General features: G+C 39.2%; 1 protein-coding gene across 1 annotated transcript; it reads right to left on the bottom strand.

Annotated features, from left to right (window-relative positions):
• Window positions 1-21745: 21745 nt before the first annotated feature.
• On the bottom strand, window positions 21746-25866 carry LDL1 (LSD1-like 1). Its single transcript, XM_077357224.1, has 2 exons — window positions 25031-25866; window positions 21746-24301 (listed from the first exon to the last, which is right to left on the bottom strand). Exons 1-2 carry the CDS (start codon window positions 25762-25764, stop codon window positions 22471-22473), a joined length of 2565 nt encoding a protein of 854 aa, XP_077213339.1. The 5' UTR covers window positions 25765-25866; the 3' UTR covers window positions 21746-22470.
• Between the last annotated feature and the right edge of the window lie 498 nt (window positions 25867-26364).

The raw sequence follows: 26364 nt of genomic DNA on the forward strand, positions 1-26364 counted from the left end.
TCAAGGAGAAAGATCCAACAAAACAACGCGCCAAAAGAGAAATTATAAAATATGCAATAAAAGATAAAGAAAAATATTCCGACCTCTATCTTTTGATATTCACACTCCTCTGCTTATGCTACAGTGGGGAGGGAGAGGGGAGGAAGGGTCACATGCATTGCCATTCCTAGTACTTATGAGGGAGAAGTCGGGCCCACGCGTTGTTGCCGTGTCGGACGTTTGTTCTTACTTTGGCTTTTTCTGTTTCTGTGTGAACATGAAATGAAGAAATCAGGAGACGAGAGACACGGGATTTATTTTTGGTAGCTGAGCTTTCAAATATCTGAATTTTGTTAAATAATTGCGCTTAAATTAATACTATATTTAGTGAATTGATATTAACAGAAGCATAATCAAGGAACACCGACCACCTACATGACATTAATCATAATCATGACCTTTTTTTATTTTTTATTTTTTTTTGGGTAGTTGGGTAGGTAAGCTGGGGTTAGGCGGACCCGACCAAATATATTAATAGAAAATAAGAAGGATACAATCTTTCATAAATAGTTCCTGGCGCATCGGAAACAATTACAACATTTAGAGAAGGGGACCTAAAATTATGAAAGATTGAAACACCCATGACATGGTAATCACATTTAGACAAAATATCAGCAGCCATGTTTGCCTCCCTCCACACATGTGAAAATTTTCAGGATTCAAATTTCCGAAGGGTGGTTCTGATGGAACAATCTTTCTCCAAGGGCATTTCTGAAGACCCTTGATCACCTGGACCGCATTTGTAGAGTCAGATTCAATTCATAAATGCTTGGCATTCAGTTGAATTGCAAGGAGGATACCATGAAGAATAGTTTCCAATTCCAGTTCATGGATAGAAGCTGGAATCGCGACAAGAGAGTAACAGCTGAGGGATTCTCCAAACTGATTTCGGATAATTCCTCCCATGGAGGCTTCTCCAACAGAGAGCGAAGCTGGAATCATGACCCTTCACCTGTCATCTGGTAGAATCTAATAAGAAAATACATAGATTGTTATGATCCTAAGTGGGGGCCGCTTAGGTATGGGAGTAGGTGGGACCCAGCCTGATATGAGACAGGTTTAAACGGCCTTTCCTAACTTTCCTAACATTTGGTATCCGAGTAGTCATCACATCTTGTGATCGAGTACGGAAAAAGCTACCAATGGGAGAGGATTACCTGAAAAGAACTACATGGCTTGAAAGCTGTCACATAGTAAATTGCTGAGGATGACCGATGCGAAAGCGTGGCGGAATGTTATGGTCCTAAGTGGGGGCCAGCTTAGGTAAGGGACTAGGTGGGACCTAAAGACATTTAGAGATTGAGATATCTGTAACCTTGATGTCAGTTATGACATTGGCTGCTATTTATATTAGTTACAAACATTTACAAGACAATAATGCCCTTTGTATAGAGCGAATATTACAACACATATATATATCATGCTATTAGGACCTAGTCTGATATGAGACAGGTTTTAAGGGCCTTGCCTAATGTGTTCCATCAGCTCTCGAGCTTTTAGAGTATTGGTAAGGTGCCTAACATAAATCACATGATCCTAACCATCCAACTAATAGCTTGCAAATAGTTAGATCATGCGTGGGCCCAAGCAAGCTTCTCATGATCTTCTTATAATAAGAGCTTCAACGTTAGGCTAAGACTCATAAGTCATAACCCTCACCAACTTCTATGAGTCAACTTAATAATATTAAATTATAATAATGTATTACTGAATTCAATTAATTAAAAGGAGAGCCAATAGGGGAGGGACTTCTGTATCCCATACAGACGGTTTAATCTGAAGTGGGTTTATTTGAGTCAAATAACTTGAATATCTTAGACATTTTATTATTATTTTTGATAGGCAAGCTGGGGTTTGGCAGACCCCCACCAGATGTATTATATAAGAGAAAAAATCATACATAAACTACCATTTATTGTTAATATAAAACTACCTAGCCATTTTTATATTGTTACTGTTAAAACTACCCTTTATGATTATTTTTCTTTTTTTTAAAATGATGCAGGGTTTGTAGGGCATTTATAGTGAGTCACATTCCTCGATCCTCCATCATGGGCTTTTAGGACTTAAAAAAAACGGGTTTCGACTATAATTTAATCAACTTTAGAATCCAAAACAGAATATGACCTGCTAGAAAAAGAATTTGGGTTTTCTCTAGGGATAGCGAACTGGGGTTTATTTTATCTGACGTTAGACTCTCTATCCCCATCTCACCTTTGTTCCTGGATAGATATTATGCGAAAAAAGCGGGCAAACAGAGGACATGATATTTTTAATATAAGCTTATCCCAAGAGGAAAAACTTATCCAAGGAGCTATATGCCCCCACTGAACACGCTTATATGAATAATCCTATATGCCCAGTTAGTTTTAGATTGTGACAACCGATTGTGTGCCCCAAAACAGATTATTGGACTCAAAATTAAGACCGTGTTCGTTTTAGATTTTGATACCTGTTTGTGGGCCCCGACCGATTACTGTGACATCGGTTGTCACGATCTAAAAGAAACAGGGGCATAGTCTAACATGTGACCTATTGTATTAGAATGAAATTCAGTCAGTCCATCTAGTGTGGTCCTCATCTTTGACCTCCTGTGACTCAAAAATCATGCCAGACTGTATGATCCTATCTATCCGCTCGATAATGTCGACCCATTTACATCCAATGGTCCAGATTCAACGGCGAATATAGATGAGAAATACTATTTCCACAAAAGACAAAACAAAAAATGATATAGAAATGCTGGAAAAGGGGGATGGAAATATCATTTCTTGGTGTGATTTTTTAGGCCGTTAGAAATCTGGCACAGGCCTTACAAATATGGGCCAAACCGGGGCCCACACCTAGTGGTATTTCTCAGGTTGTATTCCACTTGTTGTGTAGAAATTATTGAATACTTTACATGAAAAAGCGAGTATTTTAGTCTTTTTACACCCTACGCGTTCTGTAGAAAGTGATGTGAGAATGATGAGTGTTAAAGGGAGAATTCAACTTCTTTTGTTCGATGTCTTCATCACCCTTATGCTTTGAACGCTTTTTACTTGTTTTCATAATGCTCTCTCCACAATCTTTCTATGAATCATTGAAATGCTTTGAAAGCGTTTTCCTCTCTCTCTCTCTCTCTCTCTCTCTCTCCTGTCTGTTTCGCACCCCCTAGTTCCTCCTGTGATTGCGTTAGCGTCTTTACAAACAAGTGATGAAGATCCTCAAAAGTAGATGTAATTACAAAATGGGGTTTTTGCAAATGAAGTCTTCTACTTTGCTTTATTTGCAAAAAGAGTCTTTTAGTTCCACAATTTGCAAATAGAGTCATCACTTTTGGGTTGATTTTGCAAATCAGGCCATACCATCAATTTATGACCAAAATACCCAACTGTAGATTTTTTTTAACTCTTAAGAAGCCCAAAAATGTCATTGCATATGAAAAGATGAAATTTATCTTTTAAAAAGGCCAAAATACCCATGATGCTCACGGATATGCTTTGATAAGGCAGGTCACACCGAGTCAACTCAAACCCATGCATCTGGTTGAGCCCACCAATTTGCCTTATGTTTTTATGGGGTGGAGCCCATGTATAGGGTAGGGTTCATAATTTTACAGCTTATGTTGTGATAGTTTGGGCTCAATTTTTATGTATAGGCCAAGAATGCTATGATTGGGTAGGTCCCACGATCTCCACCCGAGCCCATGTATAGAGTAGGGCCCGTAATTTTTGTCTTTTCATGTATAAGAATGCTAATATATACAGAAGGAATTTTGGTCTTTTATAAGGTAGTTTGTCTTTTTAAATACAAGGACATTTTGGTCTTTTATGAGTAAAAAAATTTACCATGGGCATTTTGGTCACAAACAAATGACATGACTTGATTGTCGAATAAGAAGGCATTTTGGTCACAAACAAATGACATGACCTGATTGTCGAATAAGAAGACTCTTTTTGCAAATAAAACAAAGTAGAAGACTTATTTTGCAAAAACCCCTTACAAAAAAGTGCCCTCCACACAATGTTGTTTACATATGCTGATGTGCATAGGGCTGAAATGAAAATATTCGCCCTCTCTTTTTCCCTGAGCCACCCGCTTGTAGTGGAAAAAAAGTAGTCATAAATACCATAGAACCAAGTGGGGCGGGAAAAAGGGGGCGAATATATCTCTTCCATATGATTAGATGGGCAACTATATACCCATATCTTGTAATGCATGTGATCGGACAATCCGAACCCCTACAAATTAACTAGAAAACATGACAACAACACATTCAAGATTCAAAGACCAAAACCACATTCAGATGGTTATGATTCATCCAAACATGTTGATTTCGGGGCCATGTGTACTCCAAAGCTATGTTATTTGATTTGATCTATAATACATGTTTTCCAGGTTTAATTTTGATTTCTAACTTTCAAATTTTCTACTCTCATACTAAAAATTTCACTTTCCACTTTGAAATATCTAGTTAGCTGTCAAGAATTAGAGAAGGATTTGAATGATTTTTCAGAATTTATGAAAAAAAATATGCAAGAGCACAACAAACTAACTAATATAAGTGAATAAAGAAACTCACATATATATATATATATATATATATATATATATATACCAGCAAAAATTACAAAAAAAATATGCAAGAGCATAACAAACTAACTAATATAAGTGAATAAAGAAACTCACATATATATATATACTAGCAAAAAACCCCGTGCGATGCACGGGCCGATAAAGAATTGTATAGACCACTTCATAGGTTGATCTTAACCGTCCATGTGATGGAACACAACATAAATAGGTTGTGACCGTAAAATAATTTCCATTGGCTGATCCTAGCCCTCCAATCTATAGAGGTTTCCTCCAATCTATAGAGGTTTCCATAATTGTTGTTCGTCTTAAGGTGCTCAGAATTCGTCAATATTTTTACAAGTGTCCTGCATTTGTAATATCAAACTTTTTGTAATTTGACCCGCACATAGTGAATAAAAAAAATTAGTTCTCGAATTCCAACCCGACTGGGTTTAACCTGACCCAACCCGATTTGCAATTTCCTCTACCCGACCCAACCTGATTTCCAATTCTGGTCGGGTTGGGTCGGGTTGACCCGATTTGATATGGTACCAATTGTTGACCACCTCAACTCAAGTCGGGTTGTTTTGAATTTTGAGAACCAATAGTGAGTCACCACTAATCAGTTTTTAACTCACAATCAGTTCTCAAAATTCAAACCAAACAGGGACTACCAATTAACAAAGGGAAATGTTATCCGCACAACTATATTTTGATGATCACACTCAGTTTATTAAAGTACAGTATGGCCCGCACCATAGGATTATCCAAACCGTCCATTGTGGACTGTGGAGACTATTTCAATGTTGAAAAAGAAAAAGACATACAGAACTTCTTCAGATAGAACCCAAATTTGGGTTTCGGGTCGGGTTGGGTTGCCTGACAGCCCAACCTGACCCGATTTCCAATTCGGGTTGATTTTTCCCAACCCAACCCAACCCGATTTGCGAAAAAGCTTAGCCCGACTCAACCCAAATTCAGGTTGAACCCGTTAGATTCGGGTTGAACCCGACCCGCATGGGAACATCTAAGTAACAACGATGGTTTCAAATTTTTTTTTTTTTTTGAAATGGTGATGGTTTCAAATTATATATAGTGCTAATGTCCTCACTACCATATTTTATAATGGCACTACTCACCGTATTTTGATGATCGCACTCCTCACTTTATTAAAATGCACAGTATGGCTCGTACCATAGGATGATCCAAACCGTCCATTAGATGGGCCACTGCCTACATAGGTTGTGCCCCAAAAATAATTTTCATATGTTGATCCGAACCCTCCAATCTATAGCGGGTTATAGGTTGATCCAAACCGTCCATGTGATGGAACACAACATCAATCGGTTGAGCCCATAAAATCATTTCCATAGGTTGATCTTAGCCCTCCAATCGATATAGGCTGATCCTAGCCCTCCAATCGATAGAGGTTTCCATAATTGTTGTTCCTCTTCAGGTACCTGGAATCTGTCAATATTTTGCAATTGTTCTGCATGCAAGCGTAATATAAAGTAGTTCTGGCATCATTGTCATATGTCTTTACCTCCTCTTGGTAGTTTTTTTCGTAATTGTCATAGACAGGAATCTTGGATCGGTACTTTTCGTATGTAGATTACGATTTTACCCTCAAATAATTTCTCATAGAGATAGATGTTACATACAGCAAAGGGGTTAATGGTAGAAAAGTAATGCTGATGTGTAAATCTCACCGAAAAAGAAAAGAAATTCCTTTTTTCTCTAGCTATACAGTAGTAGATAAAAGTTACAAACCATGAACTTCAAACATTCACTTGAAGCAAGTAAACTCATAAACTGGGTAGCATAGGTTCAAAGGAGTCACTAAGTAGACATTCCAAATCAGTCAATAATGAGCTCACCTACATCGTAGTTGATGTGCCAAAGGAAACCCTGTATAGTTACTATAATAATCTTAAACTTCTACATGAAATTATCGTATATTTAGTATTACAGGCATTATTACAGTTGGGGCCTAATAATTAATATTGTTGTTTGCTGTAATTTATATAAGGTATCAAAGAGCAAAAATCATCAAAAAATTAACTGTTGTCTATCACCTCCGTCCCTTGCCCCTAGTCACGTGGAGCTTCCTTTGTCCAACATGATGTCCCTGCCCTATACACGTTTTTTTAGGTGCATTAGGTTAATTTTATACTGAATGGCTGATAAGAAAACACGGCGACCTCCTACCACAGCCCGGTGAGAGTCTCCTGCTCGCAACTTCTATTGGTGCTGCCACACCATATTCCATGGTTGCTACGACTACCATAACAGATTCCATTAAAGAGACTGAAAAATGTTTCTTATGTGTATGTACTTTGAACAATATAAATGTTCACCTATAAGTACATTGAACAATATTTCCTAAGAAGACACTCTCTTATGCCTTATGTCACTAGATTTTTATATTATGGATTAGAAATGAGAGAGTATAAATTATCAACATAAGTACAATGCTTGTTCCTAGTCTGAGCAATGCAACATAAGAATTATAAATTGATGGAGGATTGATTATTAGAACCCCAACTGTATGTAAGATGAGTCCAATGGGATGCAAGATTCTTATTTGGGGCATATACGTATGTGTTTGTGAGTCTCTCGCATACATCATACATGCATCATGGATGGGCTGACCACGATTGATCTACGCCATTCATGGAATATACCTTACCTTAGATGGTTCAATGCCCAAAATAGTCATAATTTGGTGATCCTTCTTTTGTCATTACGTGTAGTGGGTCTGTCTTTTTCTTGTCATTGCACTTCTTATGAGTCAGCACTAAATTCCTACAAATATAGGACTTGAGTTATAATATCTACTATTAGCATAAACTTTTGTACAATTCTTTGTAAAACTTTTAATTGACTTGAATAGCACATGTTTTGGCTTTTGTTAAAAGCGGATTGTAGCGGAGGCTTGATTTGTAAAGAGCAATCCAGATCGGCTCATAGACAAATAGTAATCGGTAGGGTTTTGAGTCGGAGATACCTTAGCCATGTGTTCTCACGTTGGAAGGGGTATGATAATGGGTTAACAATATGTGTGGGTCCGTTGTAAGCCTAATAAAGTAAGTGGGTTTATTTGAGGACAAGAGTCTTAATAGGTGGACTCTAGGATTTTCCTTTGAGTTATTATAAATATAGGATTGATCCTTGCTCTCACACATAAGGTTGTTATTTTTTCCATTGGAATACACATAAGGAAGTGGGAGAGAGAGTAGAAGACCGCCCCAGATCATTCTTTGCAGAGGATCAGGATCATCCCAAGATAGAGAAATCATCTTTGCCAAAGGGTCAAAAGCCATTGATATTCATGCCCAATCTCTTCTCACGTTTAAATTAACATTCATATGCTTATGGTTTGATCACGCAATATTAGTTTTACATTCTTTGGATAGTATATTATACTTTTGCTTAATAAATGAAAAAACTTCACATTTAATTATCATTTATTGTGCATCCAAATTTGTATTGAGAGTTATTTCTCTTATCCAACTAATTGAAAGACTATTCCCCATTACATTGATTTAAAGATTTTTATAGGCTACTGATTTGATATTGCCATGCTTGTCTTTCTGTGTTAATTGGTTTGTGAGAGCTTTTTTGGAATCATAATAACCGCTGTTAGTGGCAACTATAAAAATGTGGTAGTGCTATATCAGAAGCCTTTTATATGTTTTATTTCAGTTCATGTAATGAACTCAGTAACGTACCCACCACAGTTTAATTTGTATTCATTCAGAGACCTTCAATTTATAATATTATCCCTTTTCAAAGCTATAACCAATATCATTTCCCTATAAATTGTGGAAACAAAAAAAATCCTAAGAAAAAATTCCAAAGAAATGTTCTTCTTGCAATCCAGGCAGGCCCAATAAATTTTGTTCTCTTCTCTTTGGTCTATACCTGTGTTGTTGCGTGCAAACCAACATGACAAACAGTACATGACATGCTAATCCACAGCATGGTTAAACTGTAACATTCCATTGTAGGGCCTCTTTGGATATCTCTAAAAGGCATTCTCGTTTTTCCTTTACTTGAACATGGGAAATATGCATAAGAGCAGAAGTTCAAATAAATAGTGGAGAGAGAGAGAGAGAGAGAGAGAGAGAGAGAGAGAGAGAGAGAGAGAGAGAGAGAGAGAGAGGTTTCAATAATTATTGAAGGAGAAAAATCAGTCACCCTAATCATGAGTTCTTTTACTAATAGGTGAGAGTACCACCCTGTTGAATGAATTTACACAGCATTTTTTGTCAAATCGTTTATCAGCGCCTTTCTAAGGCCATGCTTGCTTTGGATTATGAGAACAGATTGTGAGTCCAAAACTGATTATTGGACTCTAAATGTACGTTTAGGCCCGGTTTGTTACGAATTTTGATAACCGATTGGGAGTCTAAATGTACGTTTAGGCCTGGTTTGTTATGAATTTTGATAATTGATTAGGAGTCCAAAACTAATTATTAGACTCAAAATTAAACATAATTTTGTGTCCAATAATCAGTTTTAGACTCACTGTTGGTTCTCAAAATCCAAAACAAACATGTCCTTAATCTTGAGTCAAAGAATCAGCTTTGGAATCACAATCGGTTCTAATACTCCAAAGCAAGCGAGGTCTAATCTTTTCACTAGGGAATTGCTAACGTCCATCGCAAAAGGCATTTCGCGGATGGTCTGTCGCATGTCAGACCAGCCACCTCATTAATGGAGACAAAAGCTCTAGCAATCCCTTTTTTTATTATTATCTTTAGATTCTTGATTTATTATCAGTCACGTTGTCGGTTGCATTCATTGAATTATTTGAGAGCAGGGGCCGACAGATAGAGAGATCACATGCCTTATTTGATAATTAGAAAGTAACATCTGATGTGATCACCCCACTTGGTTTCGGGCCTTGGATGTAGCCCTCATACGAACTGCACACAGCCGCACACATACACACACAAACTCTAGTGTATATATTATGCTATGTTTCATCTGAAATTTTGGTGAAACTAACAAAACATATTAGTCATCCAAATAAGAGAAAATGCATACACCTGAGTTTGTATGTATATGACAAACACCTAAAAGCTGTCCCACTTTTGGAGAATAATTTATTTATTTATTTTTCATGAAGCTTGCAAAACATAATAATCATCGAAAAAATGGTTGTCTGATGGTTGCTATCGTCTGCCTTCTTGGATTTTTGCCTTTTCATATTTTCATTCATGCATAAGAAATGAACTTAAAAACAAAGAGAGAAAAAACTAGAGAAATAAAAAACATTGATAAGAGTGATAAAAATGGAAAATTGAGAAAATAAATGATTGTGGGAGCTACCAAAATGGAATTTTTTTGGGCCATCACATCTCTACGATGGGGCCAATCAAACAAACAGTTGCAATCGTGCGACATCAAGAGGTTCACATTGGGACATTCATGCTTATGTTTCTCGTATCATCATTTTCATTTATAATGGTATAAAAAAGGGTGATGATATTTTTCACCCCCTCCAGTACTTGCACACCCCCCTTATAACGTGATTTGAAATCAGGTTATAAGGGGCGTGCGATGAGATTAAGCTTTGATACAGTGCCCATCAATAGCAAGGCCTAACAGATAAATTGATTGCATCATTAATAAAGTGGGCCCCATTTGTACCTCTACCGTTTCATATATTTTTTCCAACATGTGCATCCAGTGTATAAGAAGCTAAGGAAAATACTCGAGTCAGTTGTTCCATTCAATGGATGCAGGCAACTTAGGAATTTGGAAATGCCCCCAAAAATGGAGTATGGGCCCTTGGTCTGTGCTAATAAATGAATGCAGAACACATGATTTCCAAATGGAGCCAGTGTTGGCAGCAATCCTCATTTATTCTCACTGAGGAGGATGAATTCTACACACAAGTTATGGCCCTCCCTGACATGATATGAGACACCTCAACATTGTGCTATGAACATTGATAACATTGATGATCCGACCATAAACATGTGCCCAATACAATAGGGTTTGGGAGTGCATTCTATACAAAATTTAAGAGAATTACTTCTTAGAGAAGATACAAAGGCACAAACCAGTTTAAGAGAATTACTTTGCAATTCATTATTGCTATTAGAGATAGAGATCAGCTACCAAGACGATCTTGGTGCGATGAATGAAAACAACCTTGACCAAGTGCAAATCCGGCATATGTGCTTGGTGAGTGGGACCATTGACCCTATGTTGAAGAGATCTCATCCCAAAGATTGGGGCGCGTAAAGATCAATTGCTTAAAAGCTTCTTAAAGGATGCCTTTTTAATCATGCTCGATCAAAGGTTTAGAATCGTCTGATGAAAGAGAGATCAAGGGCAATCGGCTGGACTTGTGATGTCCAACAATATTCATGGACCAGTGTTGCAATTTGGGCCTTTTTAGATTACATTCTATGTGTAAACTACAATCTAAGAAGATCCAACATTGAGCCCAAATTGGGATTTGGGTGTACATCCGTATGCACCCTAGTGAGAAATCCTAACAACAGTCACCCTGTGTAATATCTACTAGTGAGAGATAATGACTTCCCTATAAACTAAAACAATTGGAAATGGGTGCCACTGGTAAATGGAAGATTGGTTCTCTGGGTACGGAAAAGGAGCATGAAAACACTGAAAACCGACTTGGACTGGTTTGGTTATTCTCATGGTGAGGTGAATAGACAGCGGAGATTTTTTTTTTTTTTTTTTTTGTCCTGGATAACTTACGCTATGCATGTCGAGCTTCTCGAATAAAATATTACGAACACAAAATTGGTGAACAGCAGACAAGACAATTTCACGATAAAATTATCCAATATAGATACCCAAATCCAAGGAAGAGCTTATCTAAGGATCTCATCTCTAGTCGGTCAACTAGAGAACCTTCTCTAGCCCGCCGACCAAAAACATAGTAGGCCCACGATCCAAAGCATTTATTTGATGGGCTCTGGCATAAATAGGGTGTGCCCAAAAAATCAGCTCCATAGTATCATCCTAACTCTTCGAATTGTGGACGGACCGTTAATTGAGGGGTCTACCTTATACACATTGAAAAGTCAAGGGGTGTAGTTTGAAGAGTTTGAAACTACAGGGTTATCATTGAATGTGGCAGGAAGTTGAGGGGGTGTAAGTGTATTTTTTCCTAATATAAATTATTTGACACGGATATTAAAATCATAAAATATAATATTGTTCCCTGTTGAGCACACATCACCATGTATATGTAGACTAGTGGTGAGAATAGAAAAAAATCAGTGATTTACATTCGATCGGCAAAAAATTCATCTATGGGGCAGAAAGGATGATCCGATTGATTTTGATTTTTGGACCATGACATACAAAGTAGGGCCCACAAATGGTCAGGATCATCGTATTCATCATCAACCAGTAAGTTGGGGGACAGAAATTGGACACATCTAATTAATTGGCTGGGTTGACCAGCCGTGACTTCTCATGAAATAATGTTCCTCTTGTTGGGCTTACTGTTCATGCCACTTCACTCTACAAAAATGAAATGGGTATATCCAGGATATCTCTAGAGAAAAAATGAATTTATTTTCTTTTTATGTGAGATTTACATCAGCATTACTCTTTTACCATTAACCCATTTGCTGAGAAAAAAGGAATTTCTTTTCTTTTTCTGTGAGATTTACACATCAGTATTACTCTTTTACCATTAACCCCTTTGCTGATATCTACATCTATCTCTATGAGAATTTATTTGAGGGTAAAATCGTAATCTACATACGAAAAGTACCAACTCGGGTACCTGTCTATGAAAATTACGAACAAAAACTATCAAGAAGAGGTAGAGACATATGACAATGACAAAGGAACTACTTTATATTACTCATGCAGGACAGTTGCAAAATATTGACGGATTCCGGGCACTTCAAGAGGAACAACAATTATGGAAACCTCTATCGATTAGAGGGCTAGGATCAGTCTATATCGATTGAAGGGATATGATCAACCTATGGAAATGATTTTACGGGCACAACTGATTGATGTTGTGTTCCATCACATGGATAGTTTGGATCAACTTATAACCCGCTATAGATCAGAGGGTTCAGATCAACCTATGAAAATTATTTTTGGGGCACAGCCTATGTAGGTAGTGGCCCATCTAATGGACGGTTTGGATCATCCTATGGTACGGGCCATACCGTACAATAAAGTGAGGAGTGCGATCATCAAAATACGGTGAGTAGTGCCATTATAAAATATGGTAGTGAGGACATTAGCATTATATATAATTTGAAACTATCGTTGTTATTTGGATGTTCACATGCGGGTCGGGTTCAACCCGAATTTGGGTTGGGTTGGGTTAAGCTTTTTCGCAAATCGGGTTGGGTTGGGTTGGAAAAAATCAACCCGAATTGGAAATCGGGTTGGGTTGTCGGGCGACCCGACCTGAAACCCGAATTTGGGTTCCATCTGAAGAAGTTCTGCATGTGTTTTTTTTTTTTTCCAACATTGAAATAGTCTCCACAGTCCACAATGGATGGTTTGGATAATCCTATGGTGCGGGCCATACCGTACTTTAATAAAGTGAGGAGTGTGATCATCAAAATATAGTAGTGCGGATAACATTTCGCTTTGTTAATTGTTAGTCCCTGTTTTGTTTGGATTTTGAGAACCGATTGTGAGTTAAAAACTCACTATTGGTTCTCAAAATCCAAAACAACCCGGCTTGAGTTGAGGTGGTCAACAATTGGTACCATATCAAATCTGGTCAACCCGACCCAACCCAACCCGAATTGGAAATCAGTTTGGGTCTGGTTGAGGAAATTGCAAATCGGGTTGGGTCGGGTTGAACCCAATCGGGATGGAAATCGGGAACTACTTTTCCTTTTTCATTATGTGCGGGTCAAATTACGGAAAGTTTGATATTACGAATGCAGGACACTTGTAAAAATATTGACGAATTCTGGGCACCTTAAGAGGAACAACAATTATTGAAACCTCTATAGATTGGAGGGCTAGGATCACCTATGGAAATTATTTTACGGGCACAACCTATTTATGTTGTGTTCCATCACATGGACGGTTTAGATCAACCTATGATGTGGTCTGTACAATTCTTTGTCGGCCCGTGCATCGAACGGGGTTTTATCTAGTTCTCTATAAGCAAGATGGGAGACCTTGATAAAATCAACATTTGAGGGTCATCCACGATTAGGCAACATGTATTAAGCTGGTCAACAGCAGATCTTTCTTTTTCCATCTTGCTCTCTCAACTTAATAGCAACTAGATGATAAAGCTTAAAACAATTCATCTTAAAAGCCTACTTTCCCATCTCCACTTGATTCTATTCCCATCTTAAAACTTTAAACCTAGTAGCATTTAAAACTTACAATTAGATAACATGTGTAATAACAGCAACATACTATTTCTATCAATAATTAGAAACCTTAATGAAATCCAAAAGTAAAAATTACCAGTCACAGCTTCCCTGCTAAAAAATTTCAATATGCACTCCCCTTTTTCTTTTTCTTTTTCTTTTTGAAAAAGTGACCTGTTGTATTCATACCATGGAATTTACATGGGGACCAGTAGTCCCTCTAGTGATTACACAGTATAATGATCACTTCTGAATCCCAGAAACATAAAAGAAAATTAAAAACTGTATATAAACTTCCTCCATCCACATCCCAGAATGCTTTCGATCATCAGAACATCTTCACAAAAACTCAATATGCACTCCCTTACAAGGTTTCTGCCAATTCATTTGTCCATCTACAAATATTAGAAGAAACAGATATCATAAATTGAGATGATTAGATTCCTTGACATGCATTACTCAATGGGTTGGGATTTCGTTTGTTGCCAAATGAAATAGCATTTAAAGAATTAGCCTACCCCTAAAATAAGTCTCCCTGCTCACAGTTGCTTGAATATGTGAAGGCCAATAAGAAGCACACTTGTTTCAGCCATGTTCAAATCTTATCACTTCCCCCCTTTATCGAATACCACACTTTTTCTCTCCTTCCCTCCCTCCTCTTAGCTAATCCCACCTCCCCCTTGCAAGACATCTTTTACGAATGGAGCTCATCTCAAAGTTTAGCCTGGTTCAGATACTAAAAGGAACGACCTATCTAGCCACTACTTCATCCATCCAATTATTGCTTGCTAGCGTCTCTTTCCACTTCTTATAATATCTGGTATCAATACGCCACAGAACATGCTTCTCACTACGACACAGTGATTGATTAATGTCCCTTGCTAGCTTCTAATTGATGATGATCTCTTCCAATATTTGCTTGGTTTGTTACATCTGAATTTCACAAAGGACTGCAAGAGTCGATATTTTCCAAAAACTTTGATCCTTATCTGCAGAAGCCATTAGTTTGATCACCAAAAGGAACCAAATAATGATACTAGAAAATATTTCAGGCCAAAGCATCCAAGAACATAGCTCCAACTCAATTTTCCTGCCTTGCAATGGACAAATAGATGGTTTGCTGGCTCCTCTGGCACTCTGCGTATGGATCACATGACACATGTAGTGTATATACACACAAACGGCTACTGATATTTGCACTACCATGTTTTGATGATGGTATTACAATTCCCCAAAAGCTCTAAGAAGACTATTAAAAAAGAAAATACAAGGTGAGCTCGCCCCATCATCAAAACAAGTAGTGCAAATATTAGTATGCCAAACATATTGATCTTGTTTGCTAAAGCCATCCAACAAAAGGCTTCCACTTTAGGGGCAATGGATACAACTCGACTTTCACCAACGGATCCGAACACTCCCTTCTCCCCAGAAAGCACACCCAAAAAATGCTATGACGAATCACATGCACATAGCCCCTATTTACCTCTAGCAAGTCTCTCACTAGCATACTTATCATATAAAACTAAAATATGGTATGAGGAATGTCAGAATCATTTAATAGAATAAATAAATCATAAGCATAGAAAAGTTTCAAGGAATGTCATACCTCTAGCAAGTCTCTCATCAGTCTCATGCTCAAATTCTTCATGAGTTTAACATAATACTGACACAATCACACTATAACGAATTCAAGAATCTCCCATGTGATTCATGCCACACTAAATGTTGTTCAGTAAAAACCGTTCATGCACCAAGCAAATGTTGAGAGAGTTGCGCTATTTTATTAAAGGGAACTCTCTAGTGGCATAAGCTCTACAAAAAGGTTGAGCCCCAAGAACGGAGAGGTCGAGGTATTTGATGAGAACGGAGAAATGTCGCGGGACTCCGGCAGGTCTCCATAATATAGATGAAGATTGGAAACGTTGATGAAAGGAGAAGTCATAACATCCTCAATAAAGTCCAATAGATGTGCATTTGAACCTAACTTCTTAAGGATACTACATGGTCCAAACTTCCTCTTCAACTTCTTTTATGCCCTAATCGGGAATAGCTCTAGTCAAAAGAACACCGTCACTAGATCTCCAACACTAAAGGATAGATCTCTTCGATACAGATCAGCAACCACCTTGTCCTTGTTACACAATCGCTATCTCTTCGACACTTCTTGTTGTATCTCCTCTATACGTCGGACGAAGTTGTCAGCCTTGGCACTACATCTCTCAACGTAGAATGTACGGGCATGGTCCAAAAGGTGAGGAGTAGGGTGGCCATAGATGATCTCAAAAGGTTATTTTTCAGTTAAGCGGTCAATAGAACTATTGTATGCAAACTCGGTATGGGGAGTTAAATCCCATTGGTGAGGCCACTCACCAGCTAAGCATCTCAACAAATTTCCTAAACTGTGATTGATATCTTCTGTTTGTTCGTCTATTTGAAGATGATACGTGCTAATACATTGAAGAGTAGTCCTCATTTTGCTCCATAAAGTTCTCAAGAAATGACCCGAGAACCTAATGTCTCTATATTAGCTAAATAAGCTAGGGACCCATGCAGATGTACGATCTCTCTAAAGAACAACTCAACTATATGAGACACATAAAAAGTCTTTTTTTTTTAATGATAGCAAATTTTATTGAGAAAGGACCGAGATGGTCAAATTACAAAGGAAAATGAAATACAATCAGGGAATAAGAGACACAGAAATACAAAACATTAAGAAGGGAGAGAATCAAATAGAGCTATTGTTTAGAGTCTTCTTACAAAAAATGAAATGAGACATTGTTTAGAACCTATCAACAACGACGAAGATGAAATCAAACTTCTTAGTAGTATTGATGGGACCATCCCGGGGCCATATTTTAATTTGTCAGTGTGTTTTAGGTATCTTTTTTAAGTCCCCTAAGTTATAGGGGGGGTACCATGGTCTTTTCCTACAAATATATCACTTGGTTTCTTTGAGTTATGAGGGCTTTAAATAGGCCCCAATGCCCCACACATGTATTACAGGAATTCTAAATAGTGAGTGTTTTTAAGCCACTAGAGAGCATTTTAGTCCAAGAGTGTTAGGGTTGTTTAGGGTTTTAGAACTTTTTAGTTCTCTTCTTTTTCTTATATATTTTAACACTTTTCTTTTAGTTATAATGATGAATGATGATTGAATAAAGATTTTGAAATCTTCTTATGTTGTGAGGATGCGATGTCTACTCCTTGCCAAAGTGTGATGCCTTGATCTTCCCTAAGGTGGGATGCCTAGGAACTCCTTGGTGTGATGCCTTAGGTTTTGGTCTGTGAGATTCTAAGCTTGCTATCTATCTCTTTTATGTTTCTCTGTTTTTCTTTTTCATTTTTGTTTTTTCCCATAAACCATCTTCCTGGGAACCTCAAACCTTCATTAATCTCACCAAAAAAACCCTCTTGTATTATTTTTTCACCTATCTTCAAGACAAAACCCCTAAAATACCCATTATAAAAAATTTCCCAGTCTTAGAAACATCATTCAAATACATTCATACTCTACGCTCTTTTTGTTTTGTCCCAAAACTAATTTTACACCTTCTCGGTATACGTTTGCAGCTTCCCCGCATACGTTTGCACCCCTCCAAATCTACCCTAAATGTAGTAGAAATATTTTTCAATTTAATCACAATTAGGACCTGAAACCCTAATTTTTACCCATCCTCTCCCCCCTAACATCAAGGGCTGGGTAGACCTATGATCAAATTTGGCATCAAAGTGAATCATTAGTCCTTTTGATTGTCCTGCATCAAGTGCTGGGTAGACCCATGACAAAATTCATACTTACATCCTCCCAAGATCTACTAGGAATGGGCAAACAAATGTAAAGACCAGTGCCTTGAGATTGGCCTTTAAAAAAACAGACACGTCATGCACTCACACACAACAAATCACGTCCTACATTCTCGCGTAAAGATTCCTTAGATATGCATAAGCGAGTGCCATGGAATAAAAATTCATCGTGAAGGACATAGGAGGCGTACGAATCAGCACCAATCGATTGACAAGGTTGTCAAACATGACAAAAAAAATGTATCTGTAGGGTATTGGTCCTAAGAGAATCAAAAGAAATGACCACTGCTCACACGGTCCCAAGGAAATAGGAAGTCCTGCCCAAAGCATTAGTTGCATGATTTAAAACTTCAGACCCGCCTAAGATTAAATGTGTATTCTCGTAAAATTTGTCCTACTTCACAATTCACATGGCCTAATTCAAAGTTCATTGAGAATTAATATAATGCTTCGTGGTTAGAGTTCAGCACAAACTCTTGCTGGAACAAAAGTACCTCCAATGTTTGAACACTTGAAGCGTGCATCGCTCAGCTTCTCACTTAAGAAGGCTAAAGGGCTTCCTTCCTAATTAAGGACAGCTCATATCCTTACATGTGACGTCACAATCAACCTCAAAGGCTTTACTAAAGTTTGGAGTGCTATAATCAAGGCAATCAGCTTAGCATTGACCAAGTTGAAGCTTAACTCGGCTTCTGACATCTAGCGAAATACACCTCTCTTCATATGCTCGGCGACAGATGCGATAAAAAAACTAAAATTGTGAATAAACGCATATCACTGATGGATTCATAGGCCAGCTTCTTATGACCTCAACTTTAATTGGGTCGACTTTAATTCAATCAGCCAATACAATGTATCACAAGAGTGTTAAGCAATCTGTCATAAATACACTTTCGTGAGATTGACAAACAATTTGTTTTCCTTCGATACTTAAAATACTTTATTCATGTGGGAAACATGTTCGTGAAGGTTCAAACTCTAGATGAGGATATTATCAAAGTATAAGATCACAATTTTCCTTAGATGGGTCTTAACACTTGGTTCATCATACGCACAAAAGTCCATTAGACAACGCAAAGGGCATAACCAACCACTCATAGAGACCCTCTCGATTCTTGAAGGCAGCCTTCCATTCACTGCAATGTCGTATTCTGATATGGTGAAATCCACTTCTATGATCGATCTTAGAGAAAAGACCAGTGTCATTCAGCATCTCCAACACATCCTCAAACCTTACTTTTTAGTAGTATCGTTGCAGTCTTTTTTGCAACTTTCGTCGTTGCTGGAACTATGTGGTATGGTTCAACAATTACCAACGAATTATTTGGCCCCACTCGTTATACTTGACATCAATCTTGTTGATGGTGTGTGACTATCGATGCATATTTTCCACTTCCCATCTTTCTTCATAGTCAGAAGGGTAGGTACAACTGTACAACACATGGGTTCATGCTTTCTTGGATAAGCCTCTTTTTCAACAAATATAGGTCATACTGATGTAAATCCTCATGCTCAGTAGAGTTCATCGTTAATAGGAGAGAGAGGGTAAACTGGCGCCTGGGACTAAATTGATAGTGTTGTATATCTTGCAAAGAATGTAGTCCATCTCTAATAACGATACTATCATAGGAGGGATGGGAGAGCGCTCAGGCTTCTCTTTTCCTATGAGTAATAAAGGTTTAAACTCTTTGCACGTGTCCTCAAACTTAGACTGGCTCAAGAATAGTACCAACTCCTTTTCTTTGGCTTAGAACCCTCATTCCTTGCCCCTTGGGGTGTTGGCACATCCTTCGATGGCTTAGGAGCATTCGTTGCAGGTTTCAACTTTATTTTCCTGCCATCTTTGACGAAGGAGTACATGCTTCTCTCCTCGTTATGGATGGTATTGTGTTCATATTGCCATGGATGACCTAATAAAATATGACAAACCTCAGGTGGAGCAAGGTCACACCAAATGACATCTTTGTAAACATTTTTAATGGAAAAGTTCACAAGACAACAGGTCTTAACCAGGACCTCAACTCCACCTTTTGAACCATGCAATTTTATACAACCGATTCAACTTTTCACTCTTTAATTTCAGCATATCGACCATTAACTGTGACATTAGATTCTTAGTACTTCCATTTTCAATGATAATGGGGCAAAGTTTTCCACCTGCGGTGAAAGTGGTGCGGAAGATATTGCTTCTCAACCATCTGTTCGACTCTGGAAACTTAGAAGACATCATGGCACGATGGATTACACAAATTGGTATATCATGATCCACATCGAGGGTAATCTCGCCGTGCTCCCCCTTATGAGTTGGATCATTCACCTCCTCATGAGGAGCACTCCTATCACGGGGTCGCGTTCCCCTTCAAGGTCATTCATTGTTATCCTCGTTGTCCAATGGTTCTGCTAAATTGGTCTAAGGATTGAATGTCCTACATGTACAATCAGATGAACGGTGATGTGGTTGAACTCGTCTGAAACATATGGTATGGGTCCTGAAAGTCCACTCCTCACATTCCTCTCACCTACAGATGGCCTGTGGCATTGCACTTCAGAAGAGTGGGGTTTAGATCACTAGCCACGAGGCCTCAGTTGGTTGAGCTGGAGGGGCCTCTGTCAGTGTCCTTTTGCAAGGAACATTGGGCCATCTTATGGGCTTTCAGTGTCAATCGAAGGGTATCATAGACCGTGAAAATAGTGTAAAAAAAGAGAGAGAAACTCCTGGAGTTGAAAACGCAACTTGTTAATGTATAGTGGTAGCTTGATCTTCATCTTCAACTATCACAATATGAGTGGTTAGGAGAGGAAATTCTTCCATGTGTTCTGTCACAGATTAAGCTCATTGCTTAAGGCCTAATAGTCTTGGATAGAGAGTGGCCCGAAAGTCAGTCAACAAGTATTTACTCTTCATCTTGGCCCAAATATCAATCTTAACCTTTCCTCTTTGAGTTCTCCTAGTTTGGATTTGTTTCCATCAAACTATTTAAGCACCCTTTAGTTTCATAGCAACAAGTTTGACTTTCTTGTCCTCAGGAAACACTCAAATAAGTTGTTTACCCATTCTAGGAATTCATCAAGGTCGAGGTGGCCCTTAAAATCTTCCTTAATCTCTAATCTAAGACTCGAGCTAGTCTATCCCCAAAATGAGGCTTGGGGAGGTTATATAAATGTCTCAATTCCTTGTAGTGTTCAAATTCCTCATCCGGTTATGACTAACCTTTAGAGGATTCATCTAGCCCTAATCACCAACTACTCACCTCGCCAGGCACAAGTGGATAGGCTAGGAGTGTATCCCTAGGGTTATGACACTTTCGGATGTCCCAAGCCTAATATATTCACTAATGTGGTTCGATGCGACACTAATCTCGGCTAACATGTTCGAGTACTGGCCCAACGTCGCCTGAGTACTTTGTTGCTAGACTCCTCGAGATTGGCCTTGACCTTGCCCTTGATGCGGAACGTTGGCCCCATTAGCCATGGATTAAAAGTGTGTAATCATCGTACAGGACAACCTTATAAACTTTGAGAGATGCTAAGACACTTAAACATGAATGGGAAGTCTATGATAACTGAATGACACTCAAATGCTCTAAGGCAGATTCTAACACTAAAGATAAACACTAAGAAACACACCTATCAAAGATATCCTAATAGGCAGCAATGACTAAACTAGAATCTATCGGGAATTTTACCAAACGCCTGGAGGGCAATTGATGGACTATCTAAGGCACACCACTAAGGGAGAATCTATAGGTAATATTATTGAACATCTAAATGGCTTAAATTGAAGTAATCCTACATGGAATATTAACTCTGATACCAATTTGGTGCAAACCTAGAGTCAATTGTGGGTACTTTTTTTTTGAATGGCAAACAATTTTTTTTTGGGAACTTTGGAGCATTAAAGTAGTTTCTAGTTCAATATGGGCAGCAACATGCATTCTCAAAACAAATAAAGCATAACATAATAATATCATTGCAATTAAGAGTTTTCGTATAAAGTCAAAGCCATTGAATTTATTCATCAATATGAAATTACTCATCCCAAGTAGGTTCATACATTAGATCAATAGAAGAAAGTCAAGTAACTAATGAAGAAAATTCATATCTCTACAAAACCAATCCAACAAAGGGTCAAAGCAATAACTATGGTCGCAAAGGGAATGGTGGCAGGTAACTAGATCAAGGCAAGGTTATAATAAGGGCAATGGCTATAGGAGTGATAAGGGAAAGGGTGAAAGGTTAAGGGGAGAGGAAAAGGATCAAAGTAGAGGGAAAATAGAGAGAGAAATAGATATGAATAGGAGAGGGAGTCGTGTCTTGGAGTGGCATGCCGGGGCCTCGTGTTGTGGTCGTCCAGTCAAAGGTAACAGCCAAGAGGGACGAGAGAAAGCTGGAAGAAGGAAGGTGGCGGCTCTCATCCAACATTAATAGAGAGAGGAGAGAGGAGATAAATGAGAGGGGATGAGTGAAAGAGAGCTGGAAGGGTGGAAAGTGACTTTACAACTAATCGATTGATGGATTGATGCAACTCAGCTATTCCCCGAATCGAAATTGCTAGGATCCTCTTTAGCCTTTCTTCTGATTGAAAACCACAAACCAGAGATGCCCAGAATGTAAACAGTCGTGACCCAAGGGCTGATTATTGTAATCAAATCATAAAAAGAAGTATCAATACAACAGCTTGAATTGTGAGAACCGGAATGAGAATATGTCACACGTTTTGAGGCTCATTAGTGACCTGCAAATTGGTGTTAACTCTAGCTGTCTTGACATAGGCGACGAGAGTTTCCCCAACACTTCCCAGTCCATTCCTCCCAACCAGCCCTACACCAAAGATGCGACACAACACCCTCAATCTGTTCTCATCTCCATCCAACACCCTCAATCTGTTCTCATCTCCATCAATCTCACTCAACTCCATCACTTGCGTCCTTGTGACCAAGCCATAAAGAAAAAGAGGACCAGACGTCAACATTCTCCCACCAACCCTCACTCGAAGTAGCGATTGAGAGGCAAGATCATTCGATCTGGGATCAAATAGAACTGAAAAACTTCCAAACGACATATCCGGACTCTCAAACAGTTCATCCAAATCAACACTTTCATCCCTGGCATTCCCTCTCTCTGGCAGCATCAAGGACCTCTTCCTAGCTGCTCTTGATATGTTAGCAGCCTCTCTCAAGCCACTTAGAAAAGCACCATGCATTGTTGCCGGATACCGCCGGTTTGTTGCCTCTCCAGCAAAGAAAACCCTCCCATCTCCCACACTCTCCGCAAGAACATCATAATCATCGCCAGAAGCCCCGACTGCAACATGTGAGTAAGAACCATAGGTGAACCTATCTTCCCCCCACCGAGTGCAAACCACCTGAACCGGGTCAGGAACTTCAATCCCTCTTGGAGTAAAAATTCCTCTCAGTATCTCTAAAACTCTTTCCACGGCCTCAGCCGGAGGCATTGTCTCAAATTTAATGGCAGATTCCCCTGCGACCAGAGCTACTAGAAGTGGTCCCCCCGACACAGAAGAATAGCTGTAGAACAGAAAGAACTCCCCTCGCTTACTTTTATCCTCCGTCAAATGCCCGAAAGTATCAATTCCCCCATCCCAAAACTCATGAGGAAACAACATCGCAACCTTGTTCAACAACCCAAATCCTAATCTCTGAATTGCATCTCGCTTTGGCTGAGGAAGCTCAGGGAAAAACTCAATTGACCCTCTCTTGAGAACACCCAAAGGCACTGTGCATAGAACCATGTCACCCCGGAAAACCTGCCCACCCGCATAAACCATAATACCATCGACCCCATAACGTATACTATTCACCGTTCTACCATAAAAAATTGGAAGGTTCTCTGCAAGTGCGCGGACAAACCTTACATTACCGCCAGGAATAAAGCAATGATCCCCTCCCATCTCGTAGGGATCGTCCTGATCCCAAAACGCCAGTGAAAGATCAGATAACAATGATGCATTCGCATATTCTAAATTTGCGAGATGCCAATTCAAGAGCATTCGTTCCTCCGATTCCTCGGCAACCTTATAAACGAGCCTAAAAGTTTCAAGGGCAGTTCCTAAAGAGACATCTACTGACTTCACCTCATCCAGCATTGCTTGCCTCAGCTTACACACCTTATCCAAAAGCTTATTGAACAAGAATTCTACTCTAGAATCAACATCAGCATTGACAGCTTTTCCATGGGGAAGATACAGAGGGCATATATCGCGTACCTTGTGGAGAGGAAACCCTAGCTGCCTGGCCAGAACGCCAAGCGGATTACCATTGATTCCTGTAAGAACACTCCCACCAAGGTCCACCGCCGCCACCACATCATCACTTTGAATCTTTCTTGTCAAAACCCTTCCCCCTGGCCGGTTGCGACCCTCAACAATGGCAACTTTGAACCCTAATGAAAGAAGCTGCCGGGCAGCCGCCAAGCCGGCGAGTCCGGCACCGACAATGACTACATTTGCACGTTCTGTTCCATCCGCCAGACTCCACCCCACCTCCTTGATCGCCGGTGATAGGCCGAAATTGATGTACCTGTTGAAGTATAAATGATCAAATAACACCAACTCTAACAGCTTAAGCTTTTGGAGTAATTGATTGTTTCACATGGAACAGAGCAATTGCCTCATGGCAGGTCCTGGGTTCAAAACCCAACAACTACTTAATATTAAAAATCCATGTGTACGGCCACGCCAAAAGTGATTTCTTTGAATTGAGTATTTTACCTCCAATTTGAGAAAATTAGTAGGTAAACTACACTTGCATCTTATACAGTTTTAGATATGAAGAGATCTAATAGAGTCACCACCTAGGAATAGGCCTAAGACCCTTATATGACTCTGTTCTAGGCGATCTTGTAACCAAATGTCTAGCTTTAGGTTTAGTTATAGGAATGGAAGGTGTCAGGCACCATTCCTACTAGGAAATCCTAGTCTCCTGATCATTTCTTTCAATTTAATTGGATTTAGTCACTGGAATTGAAGAATTCAAAATCAGTAACTAAGAATTTCAGATTTGAATTATGTAATGAACTTATGACTGTAAGTAGTTAAACTTACAATTGGATTGGGTAGTTAGGATCTGAAGTAATAAACTTTCCCTCCAGAATTCAAATTTAAATTTCCAGGGAGATTCAAATCTTACAATTACAGCCAACCCAAAAAAGAGGGTCCAGAGGTTACCAAGCATGATGTAGTATAAATGATTAAATAACACCAACTCTAACAGCTTAAGCTTTTGGACTAATTGGTTGTTTCATATTACCCATGCTCGAGGAGGAATTCATAAGCAGAACTGACTAGGCTCCGGTGCTCTGATCGGATAGATTCCATAGCATGATCTTTCGTCATCCAGACAGAGATATTGGATCGCCACCTGGCGAGAATGTGATTTCTGACTACAATGTAGTTGGCCTGCTCAATAGTCCCAATTGAAGAGATCACATTGGATTCAATCTCTTCCTCAGTAAGAGAATCCACAGGGAATCCAACAGAAATCGCGATCATTGCTTCAATGTCCAATTCCTTTGCGAGGTCTGCCATTTTGCGGCGGCGGTTTTTCGAAGGATTAGGGCTATCGTTGATCTGCATTTGGATTAGCTCGTCCATTAGTTTTTCGCTATAGATGCTTGATTTGGCCTGAGGGCGTAGGACTCGGAGTCCGTTGACCGCTGCGGAGGAAGGGATCATCTCCGGGAATAGTTTCTTTCTTCTCCGGCGTTTTTTCGCTGGAGGAGGGTTTTCCTCTGGGTTAGGGTTTAGGGGTTCTGGGGTAGGGTTTTGCGGTTCTAGGTTAGGGTTTTGGGGTTCTGTGATGTGGGTTTCAGGCGGAGGGTTTGGGGGAGGATCTGGGAAGTGGTTTTCTGGTGAATTTTGAGGATTTGGGATATGGGTTTCGGTTTCGTTAGGGTTTTGAGGGTCTGATAGGTGGTTTTCAGGTGGGGTTTGTGGATCTGGAACGTGGTTTTCCGGCGTGGGGTTTTGGGAGTCGGTTTCCATGGCGGGAAGATTTCAGTTTTTGATTTTGTCTTTTTTGGCAGACTGAAAGTATGTTGATGCAAAGAGGGAAGGAAGGAGAAGAGGGTTAGGGTTTTGATGTTGTTGTTACAAACTATTGAGAACGACTATGCTGTTGGGATCTACGGTGACGATCACATCTAGGGTTCCACATGGGGACTCGTATCAGCAACGAAGGCCGTTGAAAAGGTAGGGTATCATCATGGGGTTTTGGGACATCTCCATGGGATGACTCTAACCATCCGATCGGTAAAGGGTGTCCTTTTTCACATCCGATGGATAGGATCATCCTATGGAGATGATTCACTAGATATGACCTATTTACATTGTGGCCCATCAAATGAACGGTTCGGATCATCCTAAGAAGTGGTCCCATTGTACTCTTCTGAATAATTTTTAAGGCATAAAACATCACAAAAAATTATTTTCCCCCATAGGTAAGCTGGGCAAGCGCAGATGTGTGTTAGGAACTCGTCTAACAGCCAGATGTCACTATCCTCTTCTAATTCAATTAAACCATCTTGGATCACCCTAAAAATATCAAATTGAAATGAGGGGAATGATAAACTGAGGGGTACCCTT

Source organism: Tasmannia lanceolata, unplaced genomic scaffold, assembly GCF_043159265.1.
Source record: "Tasmannia lanceolata isolate RefF3 unplaced genomic scaffold, GAP_Taslan_0.1 ptg000016l, whole genome shotgun sequence".
Taxonomy (NCBI): Eukaryota; Viridiplantae; Streptophyta; class Magnoliopsida; order Canellales; family Winteraceae; genus Tasmannia; species Tasmannia lanceolata.

Bases quoted from the DNA above. Each gene is read 5' to 3' on its own strand.
- LDL1 (XM_077357224.1), bottom strand. From the start codon at position 25,764: ATGGAAACCGACTCCCAAAACCCCACGCCGGAAAACCACGTTCCAGAT. The intron at 24,302-25,030 runs GTAATATGAAAC...ATACTTCAACAG, and splicing joins GAATTCCTCCTCGAGCATGG to GTACATCAATTTCGGCCTAT.